General features: G+C 34.4%; 2 protein-coding genes across 2 annotated transcripts in view; both read right to left on the bottom strand.

Annotated features, from left to right (window-relative positions):
* The window catches only part of LOC142337623 (ubiquitin-conjugating enzyme E2-17 kDa-like), a 461,614-nt gene that overhangs the window by 424,719 nt on the left and 21,142 nt on the right, over positions 1-15,753 (bottom strand). The gene's annotated exons all lie outside the window — the stretch shown is intronic.
* Positions 1-15,753, bottom strand: part of LOC142338053 (zinc metalloproteinase-disintegrin-like ecarin) — a 31,730-nt gene that overhangs the window by 5,384 nt on the left and 10,593 nt on the right. The window contains exons 3-7 of the mRNA XM_075387685.1: positions 12,420-12,573; positions 11,855-12,085; positions 8,065-8,226; positions 6,584-6,821; positions 5,671-5,805 (exon numbers count right to left, since the gene is read on the bottom strand). Coding sequence (XP_075243800.1) covers positions 5,671-5,805; positions 6,584-6,821; positions 8,065-8,226; positions 11,855-12,085; positions 12,420-12,573 — 920 coding nt within the window. The remainder of the gene's footprint in view (positions 1-5,670; positions 5,806-6,583; positions 6,822-8,064; positions 8,227-11,854; positions 12,086-12,419; positions 12,574-15,753) is intronic.

Here is a 15,753-nt window from a genome sequence, read left to right on the forward strand (position 1 = left end):
TTTCTCAGCCACCATTATTGACACAAAAAGCGATGCATTTTGAATGTATATTACATTCCGTGTCCTCCTGGTTATCTTTTTCGAAATTTAATGGATACTTTAAACAGACCCTTTTCTCTCTATGCTTTTTAAAACGTGAAAAAACAAATTTTAAAAAAATATATTCATTGCTTTTACAATAACTCTCAAGACAAATGGTGTCCGTTTAAGTGGAAAAAGGGAGATTTTTTGCTTAGCGACTCAGGAAAATGGTTTTGGCCCAAAGTTATGAAAAGAGCTTAATGACAGAAACATTTAAAGATTTTGTCTCAACAACAAGTCCTATCGTTTGACTCACAAGAGGAGAAAGATAAGGACAAAGCAGCAACTCCAAAAAAAAACAAAAAAGAAAATTAAACGAGTTGCTTTCAGTGCTACAAAAGCAGGCAGTGATACATCTAAGGCCCTAAAAAGAAAAGGGCGCAACAGAGGGGAGGGTTTTGAACGAAACATTTGTGAGGGAAATGACGAGGAGGTGGGGGGATGAGAGCGTGATAGAATACAAAAATAGGACCGAGGAGCTACAAGATGACTTTTTCAATTCAAGGAAGGTGTTAGTGGAAAATTGAATAAAATAGTTTGACTGAAACGCCTGCCCAAAGACTTTGCTAATTTTGCTACTCATGTTAAATATAGCGTTGAGGATTAAATATTTTGATGATTTGAAACGGGGCTTTTTAAATTTTTGAGCATGAACAAAGAATCTCAAATATTAGGAACTGCCTGAAAAAGAAACTAATTTCTCATCAAGTTTTTTTTTCGTATTTAAATCACCAGCTAGAGAAAACAACTAGCAACAAAGTACTAGCAAAAGAATTTAATGGTGCAATAGCATAGACATATAGCATTTAAAGAATGAGTAGGGTTTTAAACAAGGTGCTTTTTTGTAATATTGAAAAACAGGACTTAAACAAAGGAACGGCTCAAGCTTTGAAACCTGCAATACAGTTTTTCAAGCAGAATGTCGAAGGCTGAAATCACGCAAAACTTTCACAGTTTCGTTTGTTGTGCAGAACATTAACAACTTTAAACGAAGAATTTAATTAAGAACGTCTTGTTAGACCCAGAAACTCTCCACAATTGGTGTCGAAAAAAAGAGAAAAATTTTGATGACTCTAATTTGACGATAATTGACAATTGAAAAAACTCTTCATCTCAATCAAAAAAGCAATTTCTTCACTTGGGACAATTTTGAATCAGAAAGAGCTCTGGAGTTAGGCTGTGGGCGTTTCATTAGCTTTTAAGTGGTACATAAAAAATGTATCACAAGAACTCCACGGACCTACTTAAATGTACGAACTAGTCAGTGGAGAGAAAGAGGTAAAAAATTGCTATTGGTCCAACCAGAGCAAAAGCAGTATTGTGTTTTGTACATGCGACTACTTTCGGACTAGTAACTCCAATAGAACTAAACATTTGGAAAAACGCAATTGGCTTTGTAGTTAATTTCCTTGGATTTTGTGACGCTCACTTTAAGAACCTGAGGGATGAAGTTGTATAAAATCAAAAATACTTTTTAAATAGGTGTACTTGAGGGATGAAGTTGTACAAAAATCAAAAATACTTTTTAAAGAGGTGTAGCTAACATCAAAGTCGGAGGACAGATGGATTGAAACAATTTGTAGAGAATAACACTGCAAGTAGCCAAAAATTGCTAGAGAAAAGGAATAAGATTTACGAATGCGGCGCCCTATACCCCACAACAGAAAAAAGCAATGAAATTGGCTACACAAAAGTATGGAGACTCGAATTTTTCAAAGAAGTTAAAACAATTTAAAATCAAATAAGGTAAGAAATCCAATCTCTTTTGATATGTACCGATTTACTGGAAACACTTCAAAAAGTTTTTTGACTGATGTTTTGTAGGCTATAAAACTGATAGCAGATCTTATTTAATTTAAGGTGAAAATGAGAGTGCTGCTCTTAACGATGAGAAGTAATTTCTACTTGAGAGAGGATGAGCAGGCAATGCAAGATTCTAAAACAAAAACAGAAGTGCGCGAAATAGCCTATTGACAATATGATAGACAATATTGACAATGGTTTTTAATAAACGTCAAGAAATAGAATAACAGCTTTGCAAAATAAATATAGTTCACTACAAGAAAGGAAAATTACTTGACAGATAGATGAAAACAAATAAACAAAGGTAGCAGGCAGTAAGCTGCCCTGTGTTGTCAAATGTATACCAGAAGGGGAAATGAGCAAACATAAGGCGATGTTTGTGGAAAAATATGCAACCGAATGTATCGGAAAGAAAACGAAAAGTTTTGAAGAGTTCGATAGTAAAAAAACTTTGATTCTTCTTTACACAATAGATGTTTGTTTAACCTGAAAAATCAGAAAAGAAATTTTGGAAGAAACACAGATTGGAATTTCCCAACAAATGTTAGCAAAAAAAACGTTTCAGGTACCAGTTTTTAGGCAAGTGACTCCCTACACAACAAGTACATCCATTTCATTAAAATCAAACCTATCATAAATAAATTAAAATATCTGTCCTGAGCAAAAAACGCAATATATATATATATATATATATATATATATATATATATATATATATATATTTTAACCTAAATTTTTTGTCTCACAAGCACGAAAAACAGAAAAGCAGGAGAACCAGAAACCAGAAAAAAAACAATGCGAAATTAAATTTTTCATAATCAATTTCAAATTTGCACAAGAAATATTGGTCGCAATCCTATAACTGCTCCGTAGTCAGCAAAAACCTATGAGCAAAAAGTAAAATAAACTCAATAATTGTTCCGATCCACTATAGTGGGTTATGAATTATATGTTCATTTGCGTTTTTTTGGTCAGTCAATTTTTGCCGATCGATATATTCTTCGTAGGTTTTTCTTTGAATTTCATTTTCCAGGGAGCTACAGGTGTTTAAAGTTTCGTACTTTTTGCTTAAAATTTGTTCAATAATTACCAAAAGTACAATAAAATTGAGAACAATAGTCACATTAGTTTTACGTTTGATAATACAAAACAGTTGCTAAAATGTTTGAAGCAAATGTTTCCGTTGTAAGTTTGGCTGAATATTGAAAACTTAGCTTTCTTATAATACAAAATGGCCTCGAATACGTTTTTTATGACCTTGTTCAGTTTTGACGGGTAGTGCAGAGATAAAAACAGCTCAAACAGTCTTAGTTTACTCAGATTTGGGCTACTTTTTACCTCTGGTTATTAAGAATGTGTTCAGGAATTGAGAATTTTGCTAACTTACATTGATATTCATAAAAAAAATTTTCGACATATTAAAATTTTTGTTTGCAAAACAGAACAATAATCAGTTATTTGGACGAGCGGTGATTTTTGACTGCTGATTTTTGGTTGCACGGTTGGTTTTAGTTTCATCGTTGGTTTTTGCAAGGAAAGAGCGTTCGGACTGTACTTCCTGTCTGTACCTCGTCAATTTGTTGCATGGATTTACATCTCAGAAACATCTCAATGGTTATCATTTAATAGTTCAATTAAGAAGATGTCCCATTTTAGTCCAATTAAAACAGATTCTAATTTCTGAGTATGGTTCATGGTTTTTATTGCTCAGACAAATTGTTTTCAAGAATTTTTATTGATTTTCTTTAAATTTTGGCCCGCATTTGATGTGGTTTCGGTAGTTTTATAACTGAACCTCATTAATAAAATGTTTCTCCTTTTATCTAAAGTTTTACTAAGGAATAATTCAAAGGCCTTCAGAAATTTCGCCAGATAACTCGATGAGTATTCAAAAGTAATCATATGTTTCTGATATTTTATTTGTTTTGGTAAAGTTTGGTATTTTGGTAGCATTTTCAACTTTTTTGAATTGAATGGACAGCCAGCAATAGACAAATCAAATTTGGTTTTTCTGTGGAATTTCATGGTGTAATAGTTATTCAGATTTTAGTGGACTCTTGTAATTTTCGTCGACAAAAAATTTGTCCATTTTGCTTTTTTTTTAAAATTACAGGCCAGAACGACTTTGAATCTGAGTTCAAATGTTAAAACCAAATCTGTGCGCACGAATCTGTGCGCGTGAACCTGTTCGTCAATTGTTGAACATAAATAGCAATTGGTTTGTTAATTTGTGGTGTTTTGGATTACTATTACCAATGAAATTTCCATTGGTTTTCTATGCAGTAACAAGCTAATCGTTTTACTATTCTTAGTTGAAATATTAGTGTTGTCATGGCTCAATGTTCCATTTCCGATTTGACAACTCTTAATCGAATTTTGGCCACAATTTAGCATAATCCTGACAAAAAGATATGTCGCACTCTCTTTAAAGTGTATCAAAATCAAGTTTTTCAGGCCTGTGTTATCAATTAACTATATGGCCTTTGGCTTTGATACAACAAGTTTTCATAGTTTTTTTCTTAATTTTTAGGCTTCTTCAAAATTTGAGGTTCTTTTTCTGCTGTTTTGTAGGATTATCAAAATAAAAAACATTTATTGCAAGTCGCAAATTGACTTAATGGCATCGAGAGTAGGCGCAAGTGAATATTTATAATATTCTAGTGCATAGATCTGATTTTATAGGTTTCGAAACGGTGTGCTCCTAAAACAAAATTGATTTTTTATTTTGGCCTGCAGTTTTTGGTTTGTTGTTGTTTAACATTTTCGCTAGCGACATATCTCAAAGCCCTCGCTTTAAACTGAAAATGAAGTTATTGAACGATAGCTAATGATTTTTGAATCTTTGAGTCTAATTGTTTTCAGAAAGTATAAATGTATGTTTTAACTTCGCAGTTTTTATTTTTTTTTCTCTACTTTGCTATCACTCTCGAGTTAGGTCCCATAAAACTTCTGCTCAAATGCAAGTTAATAGGTTTAATTTAGTTAAAATCTCATGTTTGATTTTAAATCTCAGACATTGAGTTTTTGTTGTAGGAAATGCTTGTTGTTTTTATTCAATTTTGTTGTTTGTCTTCTCTTTTACTGTCCTTATTTGCAGTTATCATGGGCCCTCTAATCAGTTTTTATTTAGTTTGGATAGTGGTTTGAGTTTAAAACATTTTTATAAATGGATAGTCCGATTATTTTTGAACAATATGTGAATATTTGATTGATTCCTTTCTCCTCCTCTTTTGGTAGACAACTAAGTCAAAAATGTATTTGAGCGGGCTCGGAACATTATGTGCGAACGCACATTACCTAACCTCCTTGTTTGTATAAAACAGAAAAAGCGGCAAAAGAAATAAATCGAATATCTGATAAATGCTTATAATGTTCTTAATTTTTCCTAGGCGTACACTTATTGAATTAAATGAGTAAAAAACGATTGAAATGAACTATGAATGAGACTCTTTGATTGTGAAAAGGGAATATGAAATCAGCTTTACTTCCGCGATCTCTGATTTGGCATGTTTTCAATATAATGATCTAAAAACTATTATATCAAGATTCAGTTCTGTGGGGATCTTGTCGACCGGCGACTGTTGACATTTATTATCTTACAAGAATCTTGCTACTAGAGGTTTTTTGTATTACGCTTGCAACGTTCTTACAACTCTAGCTTTACATGCAAATTCTTACAAGAATGACGTTATTTGCAAGAATCTTTTGGCAAGATCTGGAAAAAAAACTGTCGGAGCTCTACTATGGGAATCGGATAGTGCAAAATTATTGATAGCACCCGTTCACCGTTTGTGAGCTTGACTGCAAGGGGTGTGGTTCCTCTGGTGCATAGAACCACAGTTGCCATATTCATCTCCTCTCATATTCAGATCCCAACAAGCATCCACTTCTGTTGGCAGCAGCTCCAGTGGTTCGTATACCCTGTGAAAACATAGCGCAATTACTGGCCGAGGTGACGCTGTGGTTGTACGGATATTACTAGGCTGCGCATAGCATAGCTGTTCCCATGCTGATTGGGTTGTCAAGTCATAAATCCGTTTTTTTCTTTGATCGAAATGCCAGATCATATCTATAATTTTTCTCACGTCTTATGAGCCACAGCCGAAGTATACAAAAACATTGGCTTTAGTGGACGGAACACTTTATGGGCTTAGATAGAGAGTCTCAAAGCCGAACCCGGAGCAGAGTAGTTTCAGCTGACTGATTTTTCTGCGGTGAGTTTTTTGATATATGGCAATAGCTCTCTGATCACTGTTTTGGAATAAATCCCACCCGCCTAAATTTCAGTCCAATTTAAAATACAGCGGAATACCATCATTTTGTTTCCGGCAGACAGCTAAGGTGGTTTTATTTCCCTAAAAGCGCGTAAGAAAATTTTGTCCTGATAGCCATTATTTTAAACTAGAAGTTTAGAGGACTGTAAGCTTCGCTATTTTAATTTATCTTTTTGAAGACGAAATGTAACCTGCATTTTCGTAATTTTTGCTCTAAGATTAGATGATAATTTTTTATAAATATGCCAGATCATTCACCTGAATGGTGATTTTATTACGTAATCAGAATTATTACGTGATCTGATAGTTCCGGGGGCTATCGGCGGTGGGAGAAAACACCGAATGATTTTTGAGGCAACCGGTCTATTTTGTAAAGCTGAACTAAGGGGGAGGTTGGAGGGGGAGAAGGAGAGGCTGCTTCTTACTGAAGACATTGTGAATGAACTGCTTTGCAAATTCCAAAGTAGCAGTGACCTTCACCACCATCAGCAGTGCATTCAACGCCTGAAATTTTGTAGAAGTCAGCGGGACATTTCGGCGTGAGACCATTGCATTGTTCGGCTACATCGCAGTCATTGGATGCTTCTCGACAAATTGATCCCTTGCTTCTAATTGTACAACTGTCTGAGTCACAACAGAGCTCATTCGCAGAGCAGCTGGCGCCTATAAATCGTTTCAGTTTCTATAACTAATAAGCAAACAAAAGTTTAGTATTTTATCTAAAGATTCCTTCATTATGTTTTTTTTCTGGAATTATTTGCTGTTCCTATATTCTGACGAATGCAAAAGGCAGCACACGATGCAGAATAACAATAAGACACCCGATTTTCCCCCGCGTCATTTGAAATCATTGATGGGTTGTCCTAGACATGAGTACGTTGCAAATAGCAAATATTGGAGATCACACTTTTGGAAGGTATGCAATTTCAGAAGATCCAATTGTCTCAATTTTTTAATCAGTGTCAGCACAGTTGATGTGTGAAAACCCCAAATACTATTTTCAAACAGATAAATGAGGAAAGGAGTCATCAGACTGACCCAACTGTATCGGTTTTTGGTATTTTTTGTAGTTTGATAACAATCACAAAGAAAGAACTCATTGAGTTCTTAAAATTTAACCAATCTGCAAACAAACAAAATTCCAAAGGTCGAAGAACAGTTATCAAAGAATGAAAATCTGGATAGAATTGCGTCTGATAAACTGAATAAAACCTATTACTAGAAAAATGTTATAACGAAAAATCAAAGAAAACAGATTCAATTTATGAACCCGAAAAACAATTGCCATTGAAATCAAAGTAACAACTGTCCGTCAACTCACAGTACTTAATTTTGTGGAACTCTACAGTTGACTGAATTACAAGTACCAACAAACGGTTATTAGTGTTGGATAACCAAAAAACCCGAAATGATGTGAAAAACATGACATCTTTATGATGTGACAAAGACAAAGCCTTGAGAAAAAATGTTGAAAGCCAGATAAGAATTCTAAAAATAATAAATTTATAGCTACAACTTCAGTTTTTTTTCAATTTGACCAGTTTTTTTTTCAAGAAACCAAAAACACCCTAAGTATAATGCCGACAATATGGACACACATGTCGTAAGAAATAGCGCAAAAAATGAGTATTTGGAAAGTTTTTTGAACTCAGAAAAGATGGAGGTTCTGGATTTAGCTACACTTAATATCTATAATTAGCCAATGCTGTCGCATATCATTGATGGAGATCGTGGTTTATTGTGACATTTTTATATTGTCAAAGATTCTACTTGTAACTGACCTGGAGTTTAGTCATACCTCCTATAAGGCTACATTCTCTATCGCGCAACAGTGTGTTCTTTGCTGCTAATGAAAGCAGAATTACTGATCACGGGGTAAAATAAAATGGAAACGAGATGCACTGACCATTAACAAGAGTACAAAATGTGGCATTGCAACAAGGGTCTGTGCAGTTGTCCACGGGACCACAGTCACACTCTTCCGAGTCGTGATTTAGAACAGAATCACCACAATAAGGTCTGTCTACTTGTCTCTGGTGCGGAGCATCATGCAGGCAAAATGTAGCGCCTAAAGCCACCAAAACTGTGCTGACGCCGTGATTTTGTTTGTTGTAAGGAAAACTGCTCAGATTAACAACAATTTTCAAATTTGCGAACAGGAAAAATAGGGCAAAACTACACAAGGCAAAACGACTGTTTCAATCCTATAGTTAACAATGTCCATGCTCATAGCTCGCCCTGCGTGAAACTCCATGGTTTTCCCAGGAAAACGTTGTCTTTTTAGACAAAAAATGTTCAACTTGGAAGAATCTACAAATAAGATGTTTGTCTTATAATAATTTGCAAGTGGTAGGTTTATCTGGGAAGATTTTTGCGTTTACTAGTGAACGCAAAAATCTTCCCCGATAAACTTATCACTAGCAAATGCTTATAAGACAAACATCTTATTTGTAGATTCGGATCTTTTCCGTTTGTGCCCCCCCGCTCAGTGGGTGCATATTATTTGCACCCCAGACGCACAAGCTATATTTTTACATGATGATTTACTATGTAATGTCACGTGCTCTGTACCTTGGAGAGCATAACGTACGGAGGGGGGGGGGGGGGCACAAAAGGAAAAGATCCGTAGATTCTTTCAAGTTGAACAAAGTCAACGTTCTCCTGGGGCTAGCTATGAACATACACAAGCTCCAGTCCTGCTTTTCAATCATTGTCTCTTCAATTGATCTATTGAATTGTTCTCGTTCAACGCCAAATACAAAAATTTTTTTGCGGCAAGTTTGAAGCAAAATATTTTATTGTTCTGACCCCTCTTGAGGGGGGAGGAACTATATACTCAAATGGTTTTTTTGTTCACACATTTTTCGCCGATCGATATATTCCTCGTAGAGAGTTGAGACTAGTATCACTAGGAAGCTCGTCCAGCGTAGAATATGGAATCAAAAACTTTTTTTTGTTTATCGAGGTTTAAACTTCGGAGAAAAGTAGAAAACTTCGGAGAAAAGTAGAGAGAATTCCGTTGTTTTTTCTCAAAAACTCGGGCTAAAATTTTCTAAATTTAGCCTTTTTCATCAAAAACAGCACGAAAAAAGCTTCTTTAGTCCTTTTTTATTGACTTTGCCGGAAGTACACCGCCAAAGAACACTAATACAGTCTTTGTAGACTCGAAAGGGGGCTATTCCTACCTCAACTCCTGTTGGGAGTGATCTGTAATTAACACATTGCCGTTTACTAACTTTACTTGTTGATTATCAAAAACGCAGAACTTATTTCTGAGTTTTTAACTAACAAATTATCTGTTTCTACAATATTCGAAAAATTAAGTGTTTCTAATGGACGATAAGCATTAGCAGGGCTAGTTTTGGACCAATCTTGGCCTTCTGCAATTCGAAAAAAATTTCGGATGGTTATCAGTTGGTCTTTTTTGAACAAAATTGAAACTTGATCTTGTTTATATTAATTAAAGAAGAGAACATATCAAATCCAAGCTCAGGAAAGATAGATCGAATTGAGTTCCTAAGCAGCTCCAATCTAATGCATTTAGTTTATTACTTGAAAGCTTATGGTCGTTTTGACGTGTAAAAATAATTGATTTTTTAAATAAAATTATGGCTTAGTGAACTTTTCTTCTCTTTTTTCTAATCTGGTCAACTTGTAGTTTAGTGTCAGCAAAGAAAAAATGCTTCCTCTTTCTAATATACTGATTTAAAATTTAGTCTCTATTGCATTTTAGGCCGTAAATTATTGTATTCTGGCAGCGACATTACTAGATTTCAGATTTATCTGAAGATATTTGCCAGTTTTTTAAGTTTTCTAGTTTTGTCACATTATCCAATTATTGAGAGTTCTCATATCACATTATTGGTTTTAAAAATATATAAGGCACAACTGATTAAAACTGTCAAGAAACAAATTGTCATGGGAAGGTGTCAAAAGGGATTGGTGTCACAAAATCTATTATTTTTACAGTATTCGTTATGACCTTACTGGCTTCAACACCGGTTTTCATAAAAAAATTAAATTAAATTGATTTTTCTCAAATTTGACGTCATTTTTGTAGACGCAAGACATATTATGGATAATTGCAGGTCTCAAGGAATTCCTCTGGACGAATAAACGAGCCTATTTAATTATTTTCTTTCGAAATTAAAGGTTTTCATGACTTTGTTTTTTTGTTTTGAAAAATTCATTAATTTTGTTTCGAAAAAAATTAACAGGATTACTTACTTTTGCCCTTTTTTCTTTTTTGTCTACATGTTACCTAGTCTCATTAATTAAAGCCACATTCTACATTATCGGAGTTTGAAGAAGGCGCAATCGATCATATTTCGAGGCCTTACGGCTTCAACAGCGTCTTCTGGCAACTTTTATTTGGATTTTTGTTTGTTGTCTTTTTGTTGTTCTTTTTAGCGGCATAAAAAATTGAATACGGACATGCCATAATGTACTTCTTAGACGCAATGTTAATCGTAAACATTTGGGATATTTTGCTTTTTTTCTAATGAATTTAATTACTTTGAAGTTAATAGTTTTGAAAAAAATACGCTAATTTTTGAACTTTACTGTTTTTGTTCTTTTTGTCTAAATGTTGCCAAAACTGGTTTTGGACTGGTCTCATATCTTTTTCGGTGATTTAAAAGTTATTTTGTTGAGTTTCAGTTTTATCAGACGCTACGTTGACTTTGTTATTAAATTTTGTTTTTTAAAACGGGCATAAAGTTTTTGATGTAATTAATGTTTGCTGTTGTTTGATTTTGCTGTTCGTCTTAACTCCCTTTCTAAATGTTGGCATATCATCAATCTAGTGCATCACTTTTTACTCCACTGACTTAATTGCTTTGAAGGCTATTTTTTTGTTCATACACTATTTTTTGAGAAATACTTGCTTTTTTTTGTTTTTTTTTGGGGATTCCCTAAAATAATTTTTGGATTTTTTCTATTTGTTTCTCATTTGCTAGACAATTATGCTAAAATTGTGAATGAGCGGGGTCGGAACGATATGTCCAATCGCACATTACCGAGCCTCCTTGTTTATGACCTACGTTTTGAAGCTATATCTTTATTCCAGTCAGCTAATTTTTATGTGTATCAAGAGAGAAAACAATTAGTACACGGTTTTTTCTTTTTGTTAATTATGATTACTTTTATTTTAGCTTGGTTAGCAGCTGCCTACACAACTTTTGATTGTTACGCATTGTTCCACTTTTGTTATCAGTAACTATAGAAACTGTATTTAATCTGGTAGACCCCTAAATCAAATCTTCTTCACTTTAGACATAGTTCTCTTTTTTGAGACATTTGCCAGTTTAAGTTAGATAATTTAAATTTTTGTCAGCATAAACTACTGTGCGGCGATGAGATATCTTGTAAGTTTCCTGTACATCAAATGCTTAACTTTCCTAGTTGAAAGATTTTCCTTTGTAAAACGACAGGTTGAGTGGCTAACAATACAAGTATTTTAAAGCTTCTGGCAAACAAAAATATTTGAAAGGGGACGCATCACCTTTTAAGTTGGGATGAGAAAACTGCAAGTTTTGTCAGTTAGAAAAACAGTCTCGACCCGAACTTAACTTTTTCTGCTCGTAGAAGCAGCACCTGTTGATTACTAACCTCGGGAGAATTGGAAAAGGGCCAAAAATTAATTAATAACAACTCTGCAGATGCGCGGGTACCAAAGTTAACAAAATTTGTCTCACCTGACTTCAGGAACTCTTTGATTGCTTTCTTCTGACATCTGGTGAAGCTTTGAGGAGCTGTTGGAACTTCATATGGATCCATCACACAATGAGATGTATTTCCCCGACTGCAGTGACATGGATCTTTTTTGTTATCTGGATTATGTTTCAATCCAATTGAGTGACCCAGTTCGTGTGCTAAGATGCCAGCTGTGATGTTTAAGCCAACATCATATTCTTTGATCCAGGAGACTAAAAGGCTACTCTATTATGCAACTCTATACCCTTTAATTTGAGATAAAATTCGGATTTAAACAGAACAAATCGCCGGTAAAAGAGGACAAATTTACGCTTTCAACAATAATATACAGGGAATTATATTTATTGTGATTTCTGCTATTTTGCCACGGAGCGTGATCGCAACAAAAATAACGCTTTTTCTCCCTTTTCTTTTGATCTCTTATGAAAAAAATAGTTTGTGCTGTAGAAACTATGAGCTTTTACCAGTCCAACAAGTATTAATCCTTTTTAGTATCTTTTGCGATAGCATCTCGACACCCTAGAGCAGCTGTTGAATATTATCAACCTGATTTGGTGATGTCACACAAGCTGTCTTTGTAGGACATGCCAGTCACGCTTGGATTGCGGAGGAAATTCCGGCTGAGGACAAGTACTGCGTGGTCATGGTGTGGAAAGTCACCCAAGTGGTTCAATCTATACTCCGAGAACCTCATTAGTACCTAAACATAATTTGCGTCACATCCTACCCGGGTCGAGGTTTAGCAGTGAATTTTCGTAAGAAATGAGGTGAAATGCGGTGAAAAAATAATTTTCACCGCGTATTTTTTACATCTTTTTGCGGTGAATGCGGTGAATCGCGGTGAATTATTTTTTATGAATAGAGTTTGGGGCTTGTGTTAAATCACACACGCGCAAGCTTTCCAGGCTGAATTTCCAGACAACAAATTGGTATGTTCAGACCAAAATGAACGCACAATGGATCCAATATTAGCGCAACATGATTGAACGCACAAAAGGCTGTCGATGGTGACCCTTGGGCGAATTTCTTCTCAAATTTCTTCCGAGTTGAGAGAATCCTGAAATACAGTTGAGCTCATGGCTTATTAAGCACTCAAATTAGAGTTCTTAAGCAGTTGTAAGGTTTCTATGCGAAATGCTTCAACACACGTTTGAGTTAAAAAAATGCAAACGCAGAACGCAGGAAAATTTCATCCAACATTTTTCCTTATTTTTGTCAGTTTTACTTCTAGAATTGTTGAATACTAGAACACTGCTCAATTTGCTAGGGAATCATGTATTAATCACGAGGTTCAGCCGGAAAAATCTTTCTGAAAAATTATATATGAAAAAAATATTATATTAGATTGAAAAAAAGCAAAAAGACTTTCATAGCAAACAGTTGGTTGCTTTTTTAGCTTTCTTGCTTGATATTTTGCTCGTTTACAGCGAAAAAAGACACCTATCATTGATCCTTTAAAGCAGATTTCAACATTTAAACGTTCAAATAGTTTCTTTTCCGTTTAATATAAAAGATAATGATTGTAGCAGCTTATAATTTTTTTAAATTTAGAAACCGTACGAAGGCCTAGATATTATATTCTGACAGATAACTGCGCCATTCAAGAAAAATGAGTCTCATTATAAAATGTGATTCATATTTTTCGGTCTTGATTACCACTTTTTTTCCAGATTATTTTTTGTTCGGATGGATGCCAAGTTATTACAATTAATAGAGACTATCCAGGATGAGAGTACGAAGCAGGTTGTGAGAAACAATAGTAGCTAATTAAAAAAACCCAAATCGAGGTTAGTGTGCATTTCGAAGAAATAGAGGTTTTTGCTCAGAGTTAGAAATATGTGTGCGGGAACAAGACAGATACAGGAGTAAGGACTCCATCATTTTCGATAGTCCACCATTTGACCAAAACGTTGATGATGGTGCATTATTAGGTCGGGTTGTATTTTTCATTGAGAACTTCTGAGCTATGAATTTAAACCGAGTAAAATCAAAGCGCGCCATATTTACCTGGTCGTGCGGAACAAAAGTCTAATGGCTTTTGTTATATTCAAGTTTTTGTACTTTTCTGGTAAAAACCAGATAAATGAGGATCGAAGGTATCTTAAAGGACAAGAAAACGAGATAAATCAAAACATTATTTACGAACGAGAAAGGTTAATTACGTGCAACGGATGCTTATATCATGAAACTCGCGGAAGGCAAGGGAATCATAACAAACACTGTAAATTGTACTGTGGCCGCTTTGTGTGATCTAGGAGATGGGAGCAAAAAACTTGTAATAAAAATTGATGTTCCTGAATTGGACAATGTAAAAAATCCAATTGTGCGAGAGCAGAATCGTAGACCAGATCGAATTACTGGTTTCCGTAAACCAAGGCAACCAATTTGATTGACTGATAATGAACGTGCTGGTCGAATGTTTGCATTACTCTCTCCAGAACAAAAGAAAGCTGTCTTTGAAATTGAAAAAGCAATTTAAAGTGCTGGAAAAAGTTAAAGCTGAGAAGAAATCATTAAAATTTTTCGTTAACGCTTGAGGTATTGAAGACTCAACATATGTATGCAATATGATTTATCATTTTTGGTTCAAGTTTTATATACACTTACTTCTCAAAATAGAAAAGAAGGATAAAAAATAAAAGTCAATTTGTAATTAAATTTTCTTAATTTTCGCATTTAGATTTTTTTTTATTTGTTTAAGTTTTTGGCGCGCTTGTTTTTTGTCTGTTTCAAAATTTACTGCCTAAGGTGCTGCGATTTCCGCGGCTTCAGGCATGTATATCATATATCAATATGTTTATTTTTTTAATTTTTCATAAACAAAAACCTTGCATCAGTCACTGCGATTACCGCGACCTGTTGCAAGCTGAGTGAACTTTAAAAACTTGTTGTGTCACTAAAAGAATTTTGGACCAAAAAAAAATTTAGTATGAAGTAGAGCTATTTCCGCGGCTTCAGTCTCTTGTAAGTCCTCTTATAATCCTCTAAATTTGCTTATGTTTTTTTCAACAACAAAACATATGACGCAATAAATACTTGAGGTTTTCTGTTCTGCACTGCGATTCCGCGGCAGCAAAAGAAACCAAAAAGAAAATAGACAGAAAAAACCGTGAAAAAATGGATGTCGGGCTGCATATCTGTCAGAATGCTTCTTGGACAAAAATGACTTTTGGAATTTCACTTCAAATTTGAAGATTAAATCATAGAAATTTTAATAATCAATGTATAAACCAAGAGAAGTCAAAACCTGATGTGATTGCATTAATAGGAACCTGGTGCAATCAGTATACTTTCAAGAATGCTTACCAGTTGAATGGATATGGCCAGTTTTTGAGGAGTGGCGTGGAAAAAGAGGTGGAGGTGTAGAATTTTTATAAGAAGAGGCTTCAAAGTTCAAATTAAAACAAAAACAAACAAAGAACACGTACAATTTTTGACAGTGGTGTTGTTAGGATATCGCATTTTGGCATAGATGAGTACATAAACGTTCGTCAAGAAAACATTAATAAGTTCACTATCAAACCGCAGGGTTTTCAAATTTTTTGTGTTGATTCCAACTTAAATGTTATTGAACAAACAAAAAAAGTGACAAGGTTTTGGATTTTTTCTCTTGTACAGGACTGCAATTAAACAGTAGATCAGAAACAAAAAGTGTCACTTTTTGTACAACTACATGATTTGATATTTTTCCACTCAATTTTTGAACCTCCGTAAATGTGAAGGATACAATGATCTCTGACCACAAAGGAGTAGAATTAAGTAGAAAGGAAACAAGAGTTGATCGGGAAAAAAAGTATCATTGAAGCTCCTGAGAAAACTTCAATATAAGGAACTCAGGTTAGATTTAAACTACAATATTGTAAAAAATGGGAACGAGAAT

The sequence above is a fragment of the Convolutriloba macropyga genome, chromosome 4, assembly GCF_964194025.1.
Source record: "Convolutriloba macropyga chromosome 4, txConMacr16.3, whole genome shotgun sequence".
NCBI lineage: Eukaryota > Metazoa > Xenacoelomorpha > Acoela > Convolutidae > Convolutriloba > Convolutriloba macropyga.